General features: G+C 38.2%; 1 protein-coding gene across 1 annotated transcript in view; it reads left to right on the top strand.

Annotated features, from left to right (window-relative positions):
* Positions 1–4,093: 4,093 nt before the first annotated feature.
* C5 (complement C5) overlaps positions 4,094–15,606 on the top strand; it is a 78,462-nt gene continuing 66,949 nt past the window's right edge. Inside the window, exons 1-4 of the mRNA XM_024762332.1 lie at positions 4,094–4,158; positions 7,138–7,330; positions 9,255–9,417; positions 14,541–14,611. Coding sequence (XP_024618100.1) covers positions 4,094–4,158; positions 7,138–7,330; positions 9,255–9,417; positions 14,541–14,611 — 492 coding nt within the window. The remainder of the gene's footprint in view (positions 4,159–7,137; positions 7,331–9,254; positions 9,418–14,540; positions 14,612–15,606) is intronic.

Raw genomic sequence — 15,606 nt, 5'->3', positions numbered from 1 at the left:
AATTGTTAAAGAGTTTACAAAACAGAGAATCAATCACAGACAAAAGAACTGGAGAGTGTCAAAGAGAAAAGAAGACTTCAGCAGGGCTTGGTATCTCTCTCTTCTTTTTCCTACTGATCCCAACACAATCAAATCCCCATCTCAGCGGCCATGGCTCATGGGCCCAGCCGCTCCGCGGCATGTGGGATCTTCCCGGACCAGGGCACAAACCCGTGTCCCCTGCATCGGCAGGTGGACTCTCAACCACTGCGCCACCAGGGAAGCCCCATATACATGTATTTTTAAAGTAGAAGATCATGACTATGTCTTAAACCAGTAGTAAATAATAGCGACAATTTTCAGGTTCATGCTACGTGCCAAGAGCTTTATACATATGTCATTTCATCCGCCCATCAGCGCCATGAGGTATTATTGTTTTGATTTTATAGATGACAAAACTGATGCTCAAGTTTTGAGTTTTAAGTTGCCCCAAATCACATAGTTTTTTATACAGACACAAGATTTGAATTCAAGCCTGCCTCACCGCAGACCATACTTTCTTTTCAATGAAATATTTCAAACTTTTAGGAAGTTACAGCGACTAACCTCTCAAACACTGATATAACTACCACTAAACTTTACTGAATTATTTGTAAGATATTGCTATACTGGCTTCAGATGTTCCTTTAAAACAAAAGGTAATAGATACAGTGGAAGCATATACCTCTTTCCTATCCCAAATTTCTCCTTCCCTTTGCAGACATAACTACTATTCTGATTTAGTATTTACCTTTCACAATCATATGTTTACGTCATTATTACTGGTATAAGTGTCTATAGATAATGACATTGCTGTGTATGTTTTTGGGTTTTTTTTCGGCTGCGTTGGGTCTTTGTTGCTGCATGCGAGCTTTCTCTAGTTGTGGCGAGCCGGGGCTACTCTTTGTTGCGGTGCACAGGCTTCTCATTGCGGTGGCTTCTCTTGTTGCGGGCTCTAGGTGCGAGGGCATCAGTAGTTGCAGCATGCAGGCTTAGTTGCTCCATGGCATGTGGGATCTTCCCTGACCAGGGATCGAACCCATGTTCCCTGCGTTGGCAAGCAGATTCTTAACTACCGCTCCACCAGGGAAGTCCTGCTGTGTATGCTTTTAAACTTGTGTAAATACAAATGTTATTATTTTTTTTGTTGGTTTTACCAACCAATACTGCAAGTTGGTTTTGCCAGCCAACATTGCATTCCATGGTATGAATATACAGTAATGTATTTATCATTTTTCTGTTGTTTTAGGTTGCTGCCCAATTTTTGCTATTACAGATAACACTACAAAGAGCATTCCTATACTTGTGTCTTAGGGAGTTGTGTGAAAGTTTTCTGGGGTATCTACCTAGAGTGTCTATTTTCCTATTACCCTCTAACCAGGTTTCCTGCAGTCTGTGGTGAATTCCTGATTTGATGTTGGGATAACAGGGTCTTGGATGTGGGATACAGGTATAAGATTGTAAGAAAAATGGGTCATTTAGAGGGCGTGATGTTGATAGCCCAAGTCACTTGAGAGAGGAATTTTAACACACAGCTAAAGCAGTGGATCTTAGACCCAAGGAGAAAAGAGGCTGGTTTCTCCTTTGGCCTAATCAACAGAAAACTAATTTCGAGCTGGACTTGAGGATGTTGGAAGAGGGAAATAAGGAATGGACCAAGTGAAACAGGGACACTTGGAAGAGGTTGTTTGGTGTTTTCAATTAATGGTTTTTAAACCATGTGTCCAGGGACTCCAGGGTCCCTATGGAGCCTCCTCAAGGCCACCTGGGGGTGCATGCTGGCAGAGAGCGGGACCACCCACTCTGTTCACCTGGAGCATCTCTATTCTAACTAGTTTACGCATTGGACTTCCCCGTAAGACTTTGTTTCAGTAAACTTTTTGTAGCTAAATGTCTTTTTAAATTCATTTAAATATTTAGGAAGAGAAGTAACTAATGAGAGGCATTTACTTATAAGGTTCCATAGCTGGATGTAGTTTATATCCCAAGATTCCCTTTCTCACTGGTGTTATGGGTGAGCACTTAAGTAAATTCTGAGTGAGTTGCATTCTGCAGTGCCAGTAGCAGTAACCCATATATAACCCATGTTTCCAAAGACACACAGAATTGAAGGTATAAATAGGTTAAGAATAATAGTAATAGTATTGGGCTGACTGTTTGTTACCCTGCTAGGAGCACTTTCATGTCATGGTGACTTCGGAGAATAATAAGTAATTCAGCTAATTGGCTGCAGTGAAGAAGAGAAGCATTTGAGGCTGGAGAATCAAGCAGGACTCAGATCAGGAGGGGCCTTGTGAACTAAGTGAAGTCATGTAGGCTTGATCCTGAGGGTTGAATTGAGGTAGCATTAGCAGGCAAGTCGGATGACCACCAAAGTTGCTGCCAGACCTGGATTCTCCTCTTTTAGAGATGGAGTATCTGTATAAAAACCAGATGCCTCCAAAGGTCAACATTTTAAAATGTAAAGAAGAATCCATCTTTGAGCCATGTTTAGAAGGCAGATTTAAAAAGTTTAGTTAAGGACAATTGAGAATCTGTAAGTTGTTGAACTTCAGTTCTATTGAGAACCTTTGAGATCCATCGTTTTTTAAATGTTTTCTATCAGAGAAACATGCCGATGGTTAGTGATTGATATGACTTATCAGTATGGACTCCATAATACAAACAAATAAGTGTCCTTCACTTCAGATATCATCTATGATCATTTGAGTGTTCTCGCTTTCCCCTAAGTATCTTTTCCCGAAAATGACGGCAAAAGCACTTTGTTTGTTTTAACTTGACTCATCTTTCGTAACCCAGTTTAATTATTTTACAAATTTCCTTCTGAAACAACTAGGTCAGACAATAGTGGCAGATTTTTGCCATTTCAATAACATATGTAGAGACACTGTTAGTGAAATTTGTATATCAAATTTTCCTTTGTGTGCCTTTTTTCCCAATAAACTCAGTACGAAAGTTGGTAAAATAGAACCTTATTAATTCAGAAGGATTGCCAATGTGACCGTAAAACATCTAAATTATAGTAAAATGTTTAGAGAAATCTGTTTTACTATTTTAAAATAGAGTACTTATTATATACTAGGCTAGAAATGAGTGCTAGTAAAAGGAAGGTAGTAAATAAAAACTTTCTATTAAGCATAAAGTATCATAAAAATCTTAAAGATAAAATTTTTATTTCATTCTAAATTAATTACTAGACTCATTTGTCACAGGAAGCTTTGTTTTTCTTGCGCTCTTATATTAAAATAATTTAAAACCTCACTGAAAAGTAAGTTTATTTTTTAGAAAATAAAGATATTCTGTGCCTGAATGAATGCAAATTTTGAATTTGTGCTGTATGAATTAATAGATATTGCAGGATATCCATTCCCCACTAAAAACTAAAGTATTTGATTGGTCATTTATTCCCTAGAGAATGAGGCAGCGTCCTCAACATGATGTTTTCGTTGCCAGTCACAATCTTTTCTCTCCCTAACATTCAGCTTCTTCTCTAGACCGGGACAGACCAAGGAATTATTCCATAGGCTTCCTTTGCAGATCTGTCTTCTCCTTCCACCATTTCCAGTGCCAATGACACTACCATTCAGGTCTTCTCTAGAAAGACACCTCATAAGCCCTCTCTAAACCAGGCCCATTCTAAAATCACCTCAGTGTGAAACTGAATCCAGGTGGGTCTCCATCTGTATCAGAGTGCCTCCAAAGGCATGCTCACAGATGATAAAACATCAGAGCAATTGCCTGGTCAAGAGATGAAAGGCCAAAGACAATGCAACTTACTGGTTTCTAATTGTGAGCCATTCATTTCAGTGCCAAACTCTTATGTTAGAATCCTTTTATTTGTATTCATCAAAATAAATTATCTAGGTGTAGGACTCTATAAAAAAATCTCCTACTTTTATACCTGGGCATTAAAGGGTGTTTCAGTTCCAATTTTACTTTTCCTACTTAGAAGTCCCTCTTCTTGACATTAATAATTAACCAGTAAACCAATTTACCCAAGTTCTTCAATCTCGGTTTATTTAAAAGGAGAGTAACTTCAGGAGCGTTATATCCATGGTTTACTGCTACCTCCAGCATGGGCCTGTGGGGCATACTTTGTTTTTTAATCTTCGTGGGGAAAAGTTGGGGACAGGAACAAACGTAAGTAAAACAACCCATTTTTATTTTTCATTGCACCTTATTAATGTGATGAGTGAAAAAGTAAATTCAACAGACTGTGTTAATTTGTTTGTTTTCTTTATTTGCGGTACGCGGGCCTTTCACTGTTGTGGCCTCTCCCGTTGCGGAGCACAGGCTCCGGACACGCAGGCTTAGCCGCCATGGCTCATGGGCCCAGTCGCTCCGCGGCACGTGGGATCTTCCCGGACCGGGGCACGAACCCGTGTTCTCTGCATCGGCAGGCGGACTCTCAACCACTGCGCAACCAGGGAAGCCCCAGACCGTGTTAATTTGTAAATAACTTTCTACTTCTGGGATCACTAAGTGAATAGTCTCACCTCTGAATAAGAAAGTCATGTAGCATTTTGATTTGATGAGTGGCTAACGACATGACAGTTTTAGGGGATTGTTACTTATAAAAATTTACATACGTGATTATTCAAATTCCTCTTCAAAACAGCACAAACTAAACTCAAGATAATAAACTTTCCTGGTGTTTCTGGCTTGTTTCTATCTGGTGCAGAGTTTTCTTTGTGTTTTCCGAGTACTGTACATAGTAAAGCAAGGGTTACTTGGGGTTCAATTCTAAGCCTGTGGCTTGAAAAATCTATGGTTATAATTACTTCCAAATTTATGAGCTAATGCTTTATAAATTTTAGTGTTATTATTGAAATAATGTGTATTTTAAACTAAATCTTTAAAATATTGATATCATATCGAGAAATAACATTTTAGTACTGATAAGTAACTGGAGAATATCTAATCAAACCTACTCATTTCCTGTAAGGATAAATCCAGATAGAGAAAGTAACTTGCCAAAGGTCACACCACTAAGAGAAACAGAAGTAGGACTTGTATTAAGGACTCCTCTTTACCGCTTCAATTTTTTCCCATTTTGTTTTAAATGTATACTTTAAATATGTAAAATATATTATAAATATAAATGTATACTTAGGATGTCATAAATTTATAGCACTCTCCCAACCCTAATCTGATTTTCTCACATGGCCACAGTCACCCCATTTCCTGGTTAGTTTTCGTTTATTCCTTCCTGAAAGACAGCCGACTGAAGTTCAGAGAAATTGGATTAAATGACTTCAAATTAGTGGTAGAACTAGGACTAGAACCTGGGTCCCATGATACTTAATTTTTTCTACTACACTGTACTGGCCCTTAATAAACATCTTCTCTCTTTCTCTGAAAAAGTGGGAGTATGCCATTTACAACATGGTAATCAATAAATTTAATTGATTGATTCAACAAAAATTTTTTGAGCACCTACTATGTGATAGGCACTGAGGATATAGTAGATGATACAGAGCTTGCATTCAAGTGGGAGAAGAAACTGATGAACCAATGAATGAACCAATGAGTGAATGAATAAATAAATAAGGTCAGGTAGTTATTGGTACCATGAAGGAAAAAAATAAAGGAGAGTAAGAAGATAAAGAAATTATGGGGCACTATTTAAAAGTGTAGACAGGGAAGGTTCTCTAAGGAGGTGACAGTCAAACAGAGCTTGAAGGAAGTAACAGAGCAAACCATGCAAATATCTGGAGAAAGAACATTCCAGGTAGAGACCAAACTAGAATTTGTGCCTCTCTGCTAGCTCAGTGGCCATATTCTCTACAACTATTGAAAGAAAATAAGAAAAGTATGAAATACTTTATAGCTACTAATGTATCAGTAAGGACAAAAGTCTGTATGAATGAGTGGTTCCAGAGCTGTCTTTTAGGGACCTGAAACATGAATTATTTTATATTTCACCACCACCACCACATAGACAATCAAAAGTAAAACAATACTAAACTGAAAAATATAAAACTTCTAACAATACCAAAATTAAAATAGCTTTTTTTCCCTAAATTTCTCTTGCAAAAATTCTTGATAAATTCAGTTTAGCCTAGCAATTGAAAGTGTTAATTCAGGAAACGGGCTGCTCGGGTTCAATTCCTAATTCTGTAATTTAATAGCTATGTGACCTTGGGGAAGTCAATTATCAGTTTCTTCCTCTGTAAAGTCGGAGTAATAGTAAGACTTTTTTCATAGAGGGTTTGTCACAACACAGTGAGTTTATATATATATGTCTTAAAATAGTGCCTAACACTGAGTAAGATTTCAGTAACTGTACCTTATTATCATCAAAGCTGAACATTCCTCATTTTCTGCTGTTCCTGGGTAAGCACATGGGGAATTGAGAAGATGAAATTATCGTAAACCACAAATAAATGTTGATTTAAAAATATCATTTTAAGTTGAGAAATGTGCCTATTTTATTTATTTTTATTTTATTTTTTATTTTATTTTTTGGCTGCATTGGGTCTTCGTTGCTGCGGGTGCACTTTCTCTAGTTGTGTTGAGCAGGGGCTACTCCCCGTTGTAGCGTGTGAGCTTCTTATTGCGGTGGCCTCTCCTGTTGCAGAGCACGGGCTCTAGGCACATGGGCTTCAGCAGTTGCAGCATGCGGGCTCAGCAGTTGTAGCTCGCGGGCTCTAGAGAGCAGGCTCAGTGGCTGTGGCGCATGGGCCTTGTTGCTCTGCGGCATGGGGGATCTTCCTGGACCAGGGCTGGAACCCATGTCCCATGCATTGGCAGGCGGATTCTTTTTTTTTTTTGCGGTATGTGGGCCTCTCACTGTTGTGGCCTCTCCCGTTGCGGAGCACAGGCTCCGGACGCGCAGGCTCAGCAGCCATGGCTCACGGGCCCAGCAGCTCCGCGGCACGTGGGATCTTCCCGGACCGGGGCACGAACCCATGTCCCCTGCATCGGCAGACGGACTCTCAACCACTGCACCACCAGGGAAGACCTGGCAGGTGGATTCTTAAACACTGAGCCACCAGGGAAGGCCCCAAATGTGCCTATTTTAAATTGAATCTCTCAAGTGAGATTTAAAAAAAAATCAGAATATAACAAAAAATGTCATATAAATATACTGTTCCTTCTCTTTTCCTATTTCAACAGGTATGTCATTTCAGCACCAAAAGTATTCCGTGTTGGAGCATCTGAAAATATTGTAATTCAAGTTTATGGATACACTGAAGAATTTGATGCAACAATCTCTATCAAAAGTTATCCTGACAAAAAATTTACTTATTCTTCAGGCCATGTTATTTTATCCACAGTAAATAAATTTCAAAATTCTGCACTCTTAACAGTATGTATTTATCCTTCAGTCTCTTCATATATATAGAATATTCTCAGTAAAATGTGTACCAAGTTTGAGTATTAATAACACAGAGATTTGATCATTTATACCACCCTACCACTGCGTGATTATTAGATGATGTCAGTCACTAATGAGTCGTAAACACAAGACTATTATACTTACTTTTAGGTTTGTACATATTTAAGTAACATTGTACTAAAAATAGTTTTTATTATATTGCAAATAATAAAAAGACAACACTGAGAGTCCTCCAAAACATTTTATCCTTTAAAAGGGATCTGTGTATTACTCAGGTTTGAGAAACGCTGATCTAAATAAATTCTAACCAAATGTAGGAATTCTTTGATTAATGTTCTTGATGGTAAATGCTCTAACCTCTTAACGAATACTTCCACTTTTTAGGTTTATTAAGAAATAAAATTCATTTCCCAAAAGTAGACACTCTTATCTGATGCCATTAGCCACACACATGTGACTGTTACCTTTAAATTTAAATCAATCAAATGTAACTAAAATAAAAAATTCAGTTAATCACTCATACTAGCCACCTTTCAAGTGCTTAAATAGCCACAGGTAACTGGTGGCACCATACTGAACAGCTCTCCCTTATCACACAGAGCTCTGTTGAACAGTTCTAACTCAGATGGCTAATTGGAAAAGTAAATTAGGGTGGGGAAATCATAAAATTGATGCATATCTTAAGCATTTAACTTTATCTTAACATTACAATGTATCTTTATTTGCTAATCGTTAAATGTTGTGCCCAGGTCTTTTCTTGGGTCCACTGGCTGGAGCAGAGATTCTTATTTATAATGTGTCACAGCTTTAACGAATCATTTGTTCTACAGTTTCTATTTCCTTAAAGTAGAGAAGGAACTTAGATACTTTCAAAGCAATCTGAGTGCAGAATCTTTATAGATTTTTACCGTTTTCCAAACTTTTACAGTACTCTCACATATCTAATTTAACATGGTTTGTTTTAGTGATTAACTTTTATCTCACGTTTTCAAAGACGAACTTTCCATAAAAACACTTTTCTGGGCTCCTGGTGGAGCAGTGGTTGAGAGTCCGCCTGCCGATGCAGGGGACACGGGTTCGTGACCCGGTCCGGGAAGATCCCACATGCCGCGGAGTGGCTGGGCCCGTGAGGCATGGCCGCTGAGCCTGCGCGTCCGGAGCCTGTGTTCCGCAACGGGAGAGGCCAAAACAGTGAGAGGCCCGCGTACAGCAAAAAAAAAAACACAAAACTTTTCTTTCTTCTGTTACTTTCTGTGTATTAAATGTGCATATCATGCAGTGTAAAGTGGATCATTACAATTACATAGACAAATTGGAAAGCACATTGCTCAACCCGTGGAAGCAGAAGGATGTAGATAGGATACAAAGTGTCCTGAACATCAGTCAGGATGTTGAACTGAGGGGATGGAGAACATGGGCTAATCCAACGAGCTGATGAAGTGAAAGTTTAAGAGAGCTCCTATAGTAGTAGTTTTTACTAAATGCATGTAAAATTTGGGAAGCACAGAACCAAAAAGATTTTTTTCATTTTTTTGGGGTACACGGGCCTCTCACTGTTGTGGTCTCTCCCGTTGCGGAGCACAGGCTCCAGACGCGCAGACTCAGCGGCCATGGCTCACTGGCCTAGCCACTCCGCAGCATGTGGGATCTTCCTGGACCCGGGCACGAACCCGTGTCCCCTGCATAAGCAGGCGGACTCTCAACCACTGCACCACCAGGGAAGCCCCCGAAAAAATTTTAATTGCTTAAAGCTAAATGTTGATTATGACATTTGATATTGAAGGGCTTTGGGCAAAATTTATTTACTACTTTGGCTCCTATACTACTTTTTAAATAACATGTTTTATATCCTTAAAATTATTATACTCTTTTCCATCAACATTGTCTTTTACAGATACAACCCAAACAATTGTCTGGAGGACAAGACCCAGTTTCACATGTGTATTTGGATGTTGTATCAAAGCATTTTTCAAAATCAAAAAAAATGCCAATAACCTATGACAATGGATTCCTCTTCATTCATACAGACAAACCTGTTTACACTCCACACCAGTCAGGTAGGTTATAAAATGCTCCTTTCTCTGGGGGGGGCAGGGGGAGTGGGATTGGGATTGACACTATACTGTAGAGGTTTTTGGGTTTTTTTCCCCAAGCTTGAGCAGCTGGGTAAATGATGATGGCATTTATTTAAACCGAACTTTGGATGTGGGGAAGAGTTTTTATTTATTTATTTTTAATTTTTATTTTATATTGGAGTATAGTTGATTTACAATGTTGTGTTAGTTTCAAGTATACAGCAAAATGATTCAGTTATACATATACATATAACTATTCTTTTTCAAATTCTTTTCCCATTGAGGTTATTACAGAATATTGAGCAGAGGGCCCTGTGCTATACAGTAGGTCCTTGTTGCTTATCTATTTTAAATATAGTAGTGTGAACTCTCCCAAACTCATTCTACGAGGCCACCATCACCCTGATACCAAAACCAGACAAAGATACCACAAAAAAAGTAAATTACTGGCCAATATCACTGTAGAGTTTTTTAAAACTTGAATTTAAGTGGAGATAGGTTTCCAACTTGCTCAAAGGAGTCTCAATTCCCAGTGATTTTTACACTTATAAATATCATTTTAGTTTTAAATTCATACAGAAATTGTTAAACAATTAAACAGAATTTAATTTTAAATTTGATTTTAAATATAAATCTTAAATTCATATGGAAATGGCAAAAATTAACAATTATATTATCTACCTCATCAGTTATTCCCATGTAGAAAAATATCTATTTAAGAATTGTGAAATGTAGTGTTAGGTCTTATTATTAAACAAGTTTAAGATGTAACTGCAAATATTATTTTGGCAATGAGAAGATAATTTATTATAAAGCAGTGATCATAAAAAAAGGTCTATTACTTTGGAGCTAATCCGCAAATTCAGAAAACAAATCAAACCCTAAGAATCAGATGTTTCAGCAAAATATAAACTAAATCACAGAAATATATGGATATTAATTTTCTAAAGGGATCTGCCTAAAGAAAGTTCCTATTAGAACATTGTTTTGTATTCTTGGTTTATCTGTTAGAGGGGGAAAGGGCAGGATAGCCAGTCAAAACTCTGGGATTGACAATTGACTGGATTTATTCCTAAGAAACCAACAATAAACACAGAAAAGTGTGAATGCTGACCACATATGTTCATGTGTCTGCAAAACCTTCGATTCCTCCATCACTCCCTGTTACCAGAATTAACTTTTGAGAACATCAGAGATGGAATTATGAGAGAACTGTATGTGGAAAGGGGAGGTTATGGAGTTTCAATAATGACATTATTGGTGGAGGAAAGAGGAAGGGAGGCAGGACCAGCCAGCTTTGTTGAAAACATTTCAGGTAGTAGATACCTGCTGCATATTGGTTGATGTTGATAGTATGGGGTGGAACAGGCCTGCACCACTACCTTTTTAGCAGGAGCTCCTGTTATGACCAGCTCAGAAAGGAAAGGCCTAGAGAGGGTTGGGTGTTGCTTTCGGCTTGGACAGAATATCATAGCCAGAATAGTACTCTCTTGACTCCAAGATGACTTGGTGTACATGGAGGTAGTCTCTGCCCATAAAGCTTGGGCCCTTTTTAAACATCATACCCAGAAACAAATATATCCATACCCTTTTGTTCCTCCTATGTTAGAGGAAGCTTCATTAATTGGGTCCTGTTGACACTACCTACTATTTAGCATCCTCATCTTTGTCCAACAAGTAGTCTGATACCCAGAGCCTGGGACCTCTCTTAGCTATCAAGGCTTTCCTTAAGAACAGCCTTGGGACTTCCCTGGTGGTACAGTGGTTAAGAATCCACCTTGCAATGCAGGGGATGTGGGTTCGATCCCTGGTCGGGGAGCTAAGATCCCACATGCCTCGTGGCCAACAGACCAAAACATAAAACAGAAGCAGTATTATAACAGATTCAATGGAAACTTTAAAAATTGTCCACATCAAAAAAGTCTTAAAAAAAAATTAAGAACAGCCTCATATGTTATTTCTTTGTTGGAACTTTAGTGTAAGAAGATGTGATATCCTCATCTATTCTAATCATAGAGGAGAACTAGAGAACTTTCTTCTAAATTTCTTTTTTTAATATATTTATTTTTGGCTGTGTTGGGTCTTCATTGCTGTGCGCGGGCTTTCTCTAGTTGTGGCGAGTGGGGGCTACTCTTCGTTGCGGTGCACGGTGGCTTCTCATTGCAGAGCATGGGCTCTAGGCACGTAGTTGTGGCACACGGGCTCAGTAGTTGTGGCTTGCAGGCTTAGTTGCTCTGCAGCATGTGGGATCTTCCTGGACCAGGGCTCGAACCAGTGTCTCCTGCATTGGCAGGCGGATTCTTAACCATTGTGCCACCAGGGAAGCCACTCCTCTAAATACTGACTCATTGGGACTTCCCTGGTGGTCCAGTGGGTAAGACTCTGCACTCCCAATGCAGGGGGCTGGGGTTTGATCCCTGGTCAGGGAACAAGATCCTGCATGCATGTCGCAACTAAGAGTTAGCATGCTGCAACTAAAAGATCCCGCATGCCACAACAAAGATCCTGGGTGCCACGACTAAGACCCAGCGCAGCCAAAATAAATAAATAAAATGTAAAAAGTAAATAAATCTTTTAAAATAAATAAATAAATATTGACTCATTACTGAGAAGTAGTGAAGTATAGTGGTTAAAAGCAGACTCTGGAGCCAAATTGTTGGGTTCAAATCCCAGCTTGGGCTCTTATTAGCTCTGTGACCCTGTGTGAGTTAATATTTCTGAGCCCCATTTTCCTCATCTGTATAATGGAGATAATAATAGAACTTACCTCATAGAGTTGTTGTGAGAGTTAAGTGAATTCATATGTGTCAATACTGCCTACCACAGAAGCACTAGGAAAGTATTTCCCATTATCATTTAATCTGTGGAATAGCGTAAAGCCTTATTTACACAGAAGAAAAAGAATTATTGAGAAGTAATTCTTTTAAAAATCGATTACATCTTGCTGTTTATAGCTCTAATGTCCCAATGCACACATTTAATCTGAAGATCGTTGAGGGATTTTTCTTATAAGCATCTTTAGGATAGAGGCTTAAATCTTCAAGCCTTTATAGGACAAAGGCCTTCAGAGTATTGACCAAAATCCTTCAATTTCACACAGCCTGTGTCCTGCCTTCCCCTCCAACCTTATCACCCACCATGTTCCCCTTCATCGGTGGACACCAGCCAAGCTGACCTCTTTTCAGTTGCTTTCTCACACCATTTTCCTATCCACAGTAAAGCTTGTGTACCTCTTCCTGGTGTATTCATGCCCCTTCCTTGCCTTCTTAACTCCTACTCAACCCTTACGTGCCATCCCATAAAGGGCAGCCTTCTCTGCTTCAAAACTCCCTCTTCCACACTCAGAAAGCCAGGCAATGTCTTTTATAGCACTTCCTACCCCTGGAATTTTACATTTACTTGTGTCATCTTGTGTTTGCCTCTCTTCTCCACTCCATTAGAGGAATTCCATGTCTGATTTGTCACCACCATATCTCTGTGCCTAGCATAGTGTCTGCACATAGAAGGCATTCAATATACATTTTTAAATTAATAAGCTATATCTTTGGTACAAAAAAAATTATTAATCTTACCTTTGATACACCATTGCTATGAAGACAAGATTAATTTTCTAACCTAACACAAAATGGGTTAGAAAGTGGACAAGTAGTAGCCGTAGAAGTAGTATAAAATAAAAATAATAAACATTTATTGATTAGTTATTATGTGCCGGGTTATGCAAAAGCTTTGTCTCATTCAGGCTCACATACTATGAAGCAGATACTAGCAGTCCTGTTTTACAGATGCAGGAACTAAGGTGTAGAGGGATTAGGTATCCTGCTCTGGGTCACATTAGAAAGTGGCAGAGGCAGGAGTGAAACCCAAGTTTTCAACTCGAGGGCCTGAGCTCTTAACTTTTGTGGCATACTGCCTCTGGCAGCATCCCAGTGATGCTCAGGACTGGACCAGGTATGTTCATAAAGCAGGAGGGAAGACTCGAGGAGAGAGACAGGGGTGAGGGGACAGCAGAGTGGAGGGATTTACTGAGCATTTTGCTTTGATCTTATGGTATAGTGAAACAAATTTTAGAGCGCTTAACACGTGGCTTCTTGTGTAGAGCTTTGCATAATACCGACGCTTTAAAAGGTTTATGGCATCAGCCCAATTTTATTTTGTGGTTAAAGTTTTGGCCATGAAATTATTTGAGCATCAGTAAAACCCTAGAGAAATTATAATATGTCATTGGAAGGAACTAGATCAGCATGTCTCAAGCAGCTATGAGTTAAAAGCTAAGCAGATGCTTTTTTTTAAAAGGTGGGGATCTATTAACTGACAGAAAGAAGTGGAAGAGAACTAATTGTTATTGAGCCCCTGCCATTATTCTTTTAACAATGAGAGAACGGTTGTAGGATCTGCCTCAATAAATATAACAAAACCATAGAATTCAATGCTATCTTTAGTTACAATAAGAGACAATTTGGGGCCTTGTTGTAAGAGTGTATAATGTCTGAAACAAACTACCTAATTTTCCATTAAAATCTTCAACTTTAATATGAGACAATTTATTATACTCCCATACAACTATATGGTAGACATCACTATTTTGCTACTATGAAATTCTTCTTTTTCTTTTTTTGTCCATGCCGTGTGGCATGCGGGATGTGGGATCTTAGTTCCCTGACCAGGGATCAAACCCGTGTCCCCTGCATTGGGAGCGCGGAGTCTTATCTGCTGGACCACCAGGGAAGTCCCTACTATGAAATTCTTTATAAACAGTGGCCTAATTACAGATATAACTAATTTTGTACTATATATTTATTCCCAAAAAGATGTATTATAAACAGTGGCCTAATTACAGATATAACTAATTTTGTACTATATATTTATTCCCAAAAACTAGAAAGTAGCTCTTTAAGGGAATCCAAAAGGATTCTCTTTAAAAGAAAAAAATCATTGGTATGTATATGTCTACAAACTAACTTTTCCTTTCTTTTAAATATGGATTTTCATGTATGACTGTGTATTGAATTTTTAAAATGAAGCTCATCTCTTTTAAGGGTGATTATTGTAAAAAATCAAAATACTGTGCTTAGCAAAGTTTTTGATGATATCAATTATTCTTACAGTAAAGGTTAGAGTTTATTCACTGAATGATGACTTGAAGCCAGCCAAAAGAGAAACTGTCTTAACTTTCATAGTAAGTATGTTATTTATTTGGATGAGATACTCTGTTCCATAATCCTGCCCTCACACCATACTAACTCATTCAGTGTTCAGGAAATGGTTATTGAACACCTTCTGTGAGTATAAAATTGTAGGTTTATACCTCTACAATATGTAAAAACCTCATGAAAATGAAATCTCAACAAGTTATGTTTTGAACGAAATCATTTAAATATATCCTTCATGATTTATTTCTTGAAGAACACTGATCAATCACTAAGAATTAGTTGAATGCCTATTATGTCTGAGATTTTTTATTTGTACAATACACTTGAGCACTTTAGGCTTTAGTAACTAACATACTAACACATGAAAAATAGTGCTAACCCATGAGATAAAGATCAGCTGTTATCAGCTTTTCATCAGCCATGACATGTAACAGATGATATGCACATGTGAAATAAACTCCCATGGTCTTCCCAGTTTGTGTCACAACCCTACAAATTTTTGTGGGGAGATAACTGCTCACCTATTAACAGTAGGTGTACTAGTAATTGGTCCTTCACTATAGGTTGCAGTACCTTTCCTCCTACTCAAATAACCAAAAACCCGAAAACCTTAACAGAGCACAAATGAAAAAGAGGATTGTATCGGAATAACCTTGAATCCTTCATAACTTACAAAAATCATAAAACTTTCACAAACTTTAACATCTGACTATTTTATAATGAATTACTTGAGAAGCATCCAGAGTGTTCCAAGATTGTGGTGGATAACTATTGACATAGACTGCAAACTTACAAAATGTCTAGCTAATAAATGCATTTTACAGCATATTTGCTTTGGAAAGCTTCAGATGAACACATACAAAATTTAGATTCAGGTATCTGTAATAGCATGCAAGTTCATATTTCATACATTATAACATCAGTTTTTGTCATACTTCTTTTTTTTTTTAGTTGTACAATAGAGAGTTGAATCTCTTCTAGATAACTGAGACTAGGATACCCTGGACACTGATTTACTCCG

This window comes from Neophocaena asiaeorientalis, unplaced genomic scaffold (genome assembly GCF_003031525.2).
Source record: "Neophocaena asiaeorientalis asiaeorientalis breed wild unplaced genomic scaffold, Neophocaena_asiaeorientalis_V1.1 scaffold78, whole genome shotgun sequence".
In the NCBI taxonomy this organism is placed as follows: domain Eukaryota; kingdom Metazoa; phylum Chordata; class Mammalia; order Artiodactyla; family Phocoenidae; genus Neophocaena; species Neophocaena asiaeorientalis.
The sequence above is the reverse complement of the archived record's forward strand: the minus strand, read 5'-3'. Positions and strand labels throughout refer to the sequence as shown.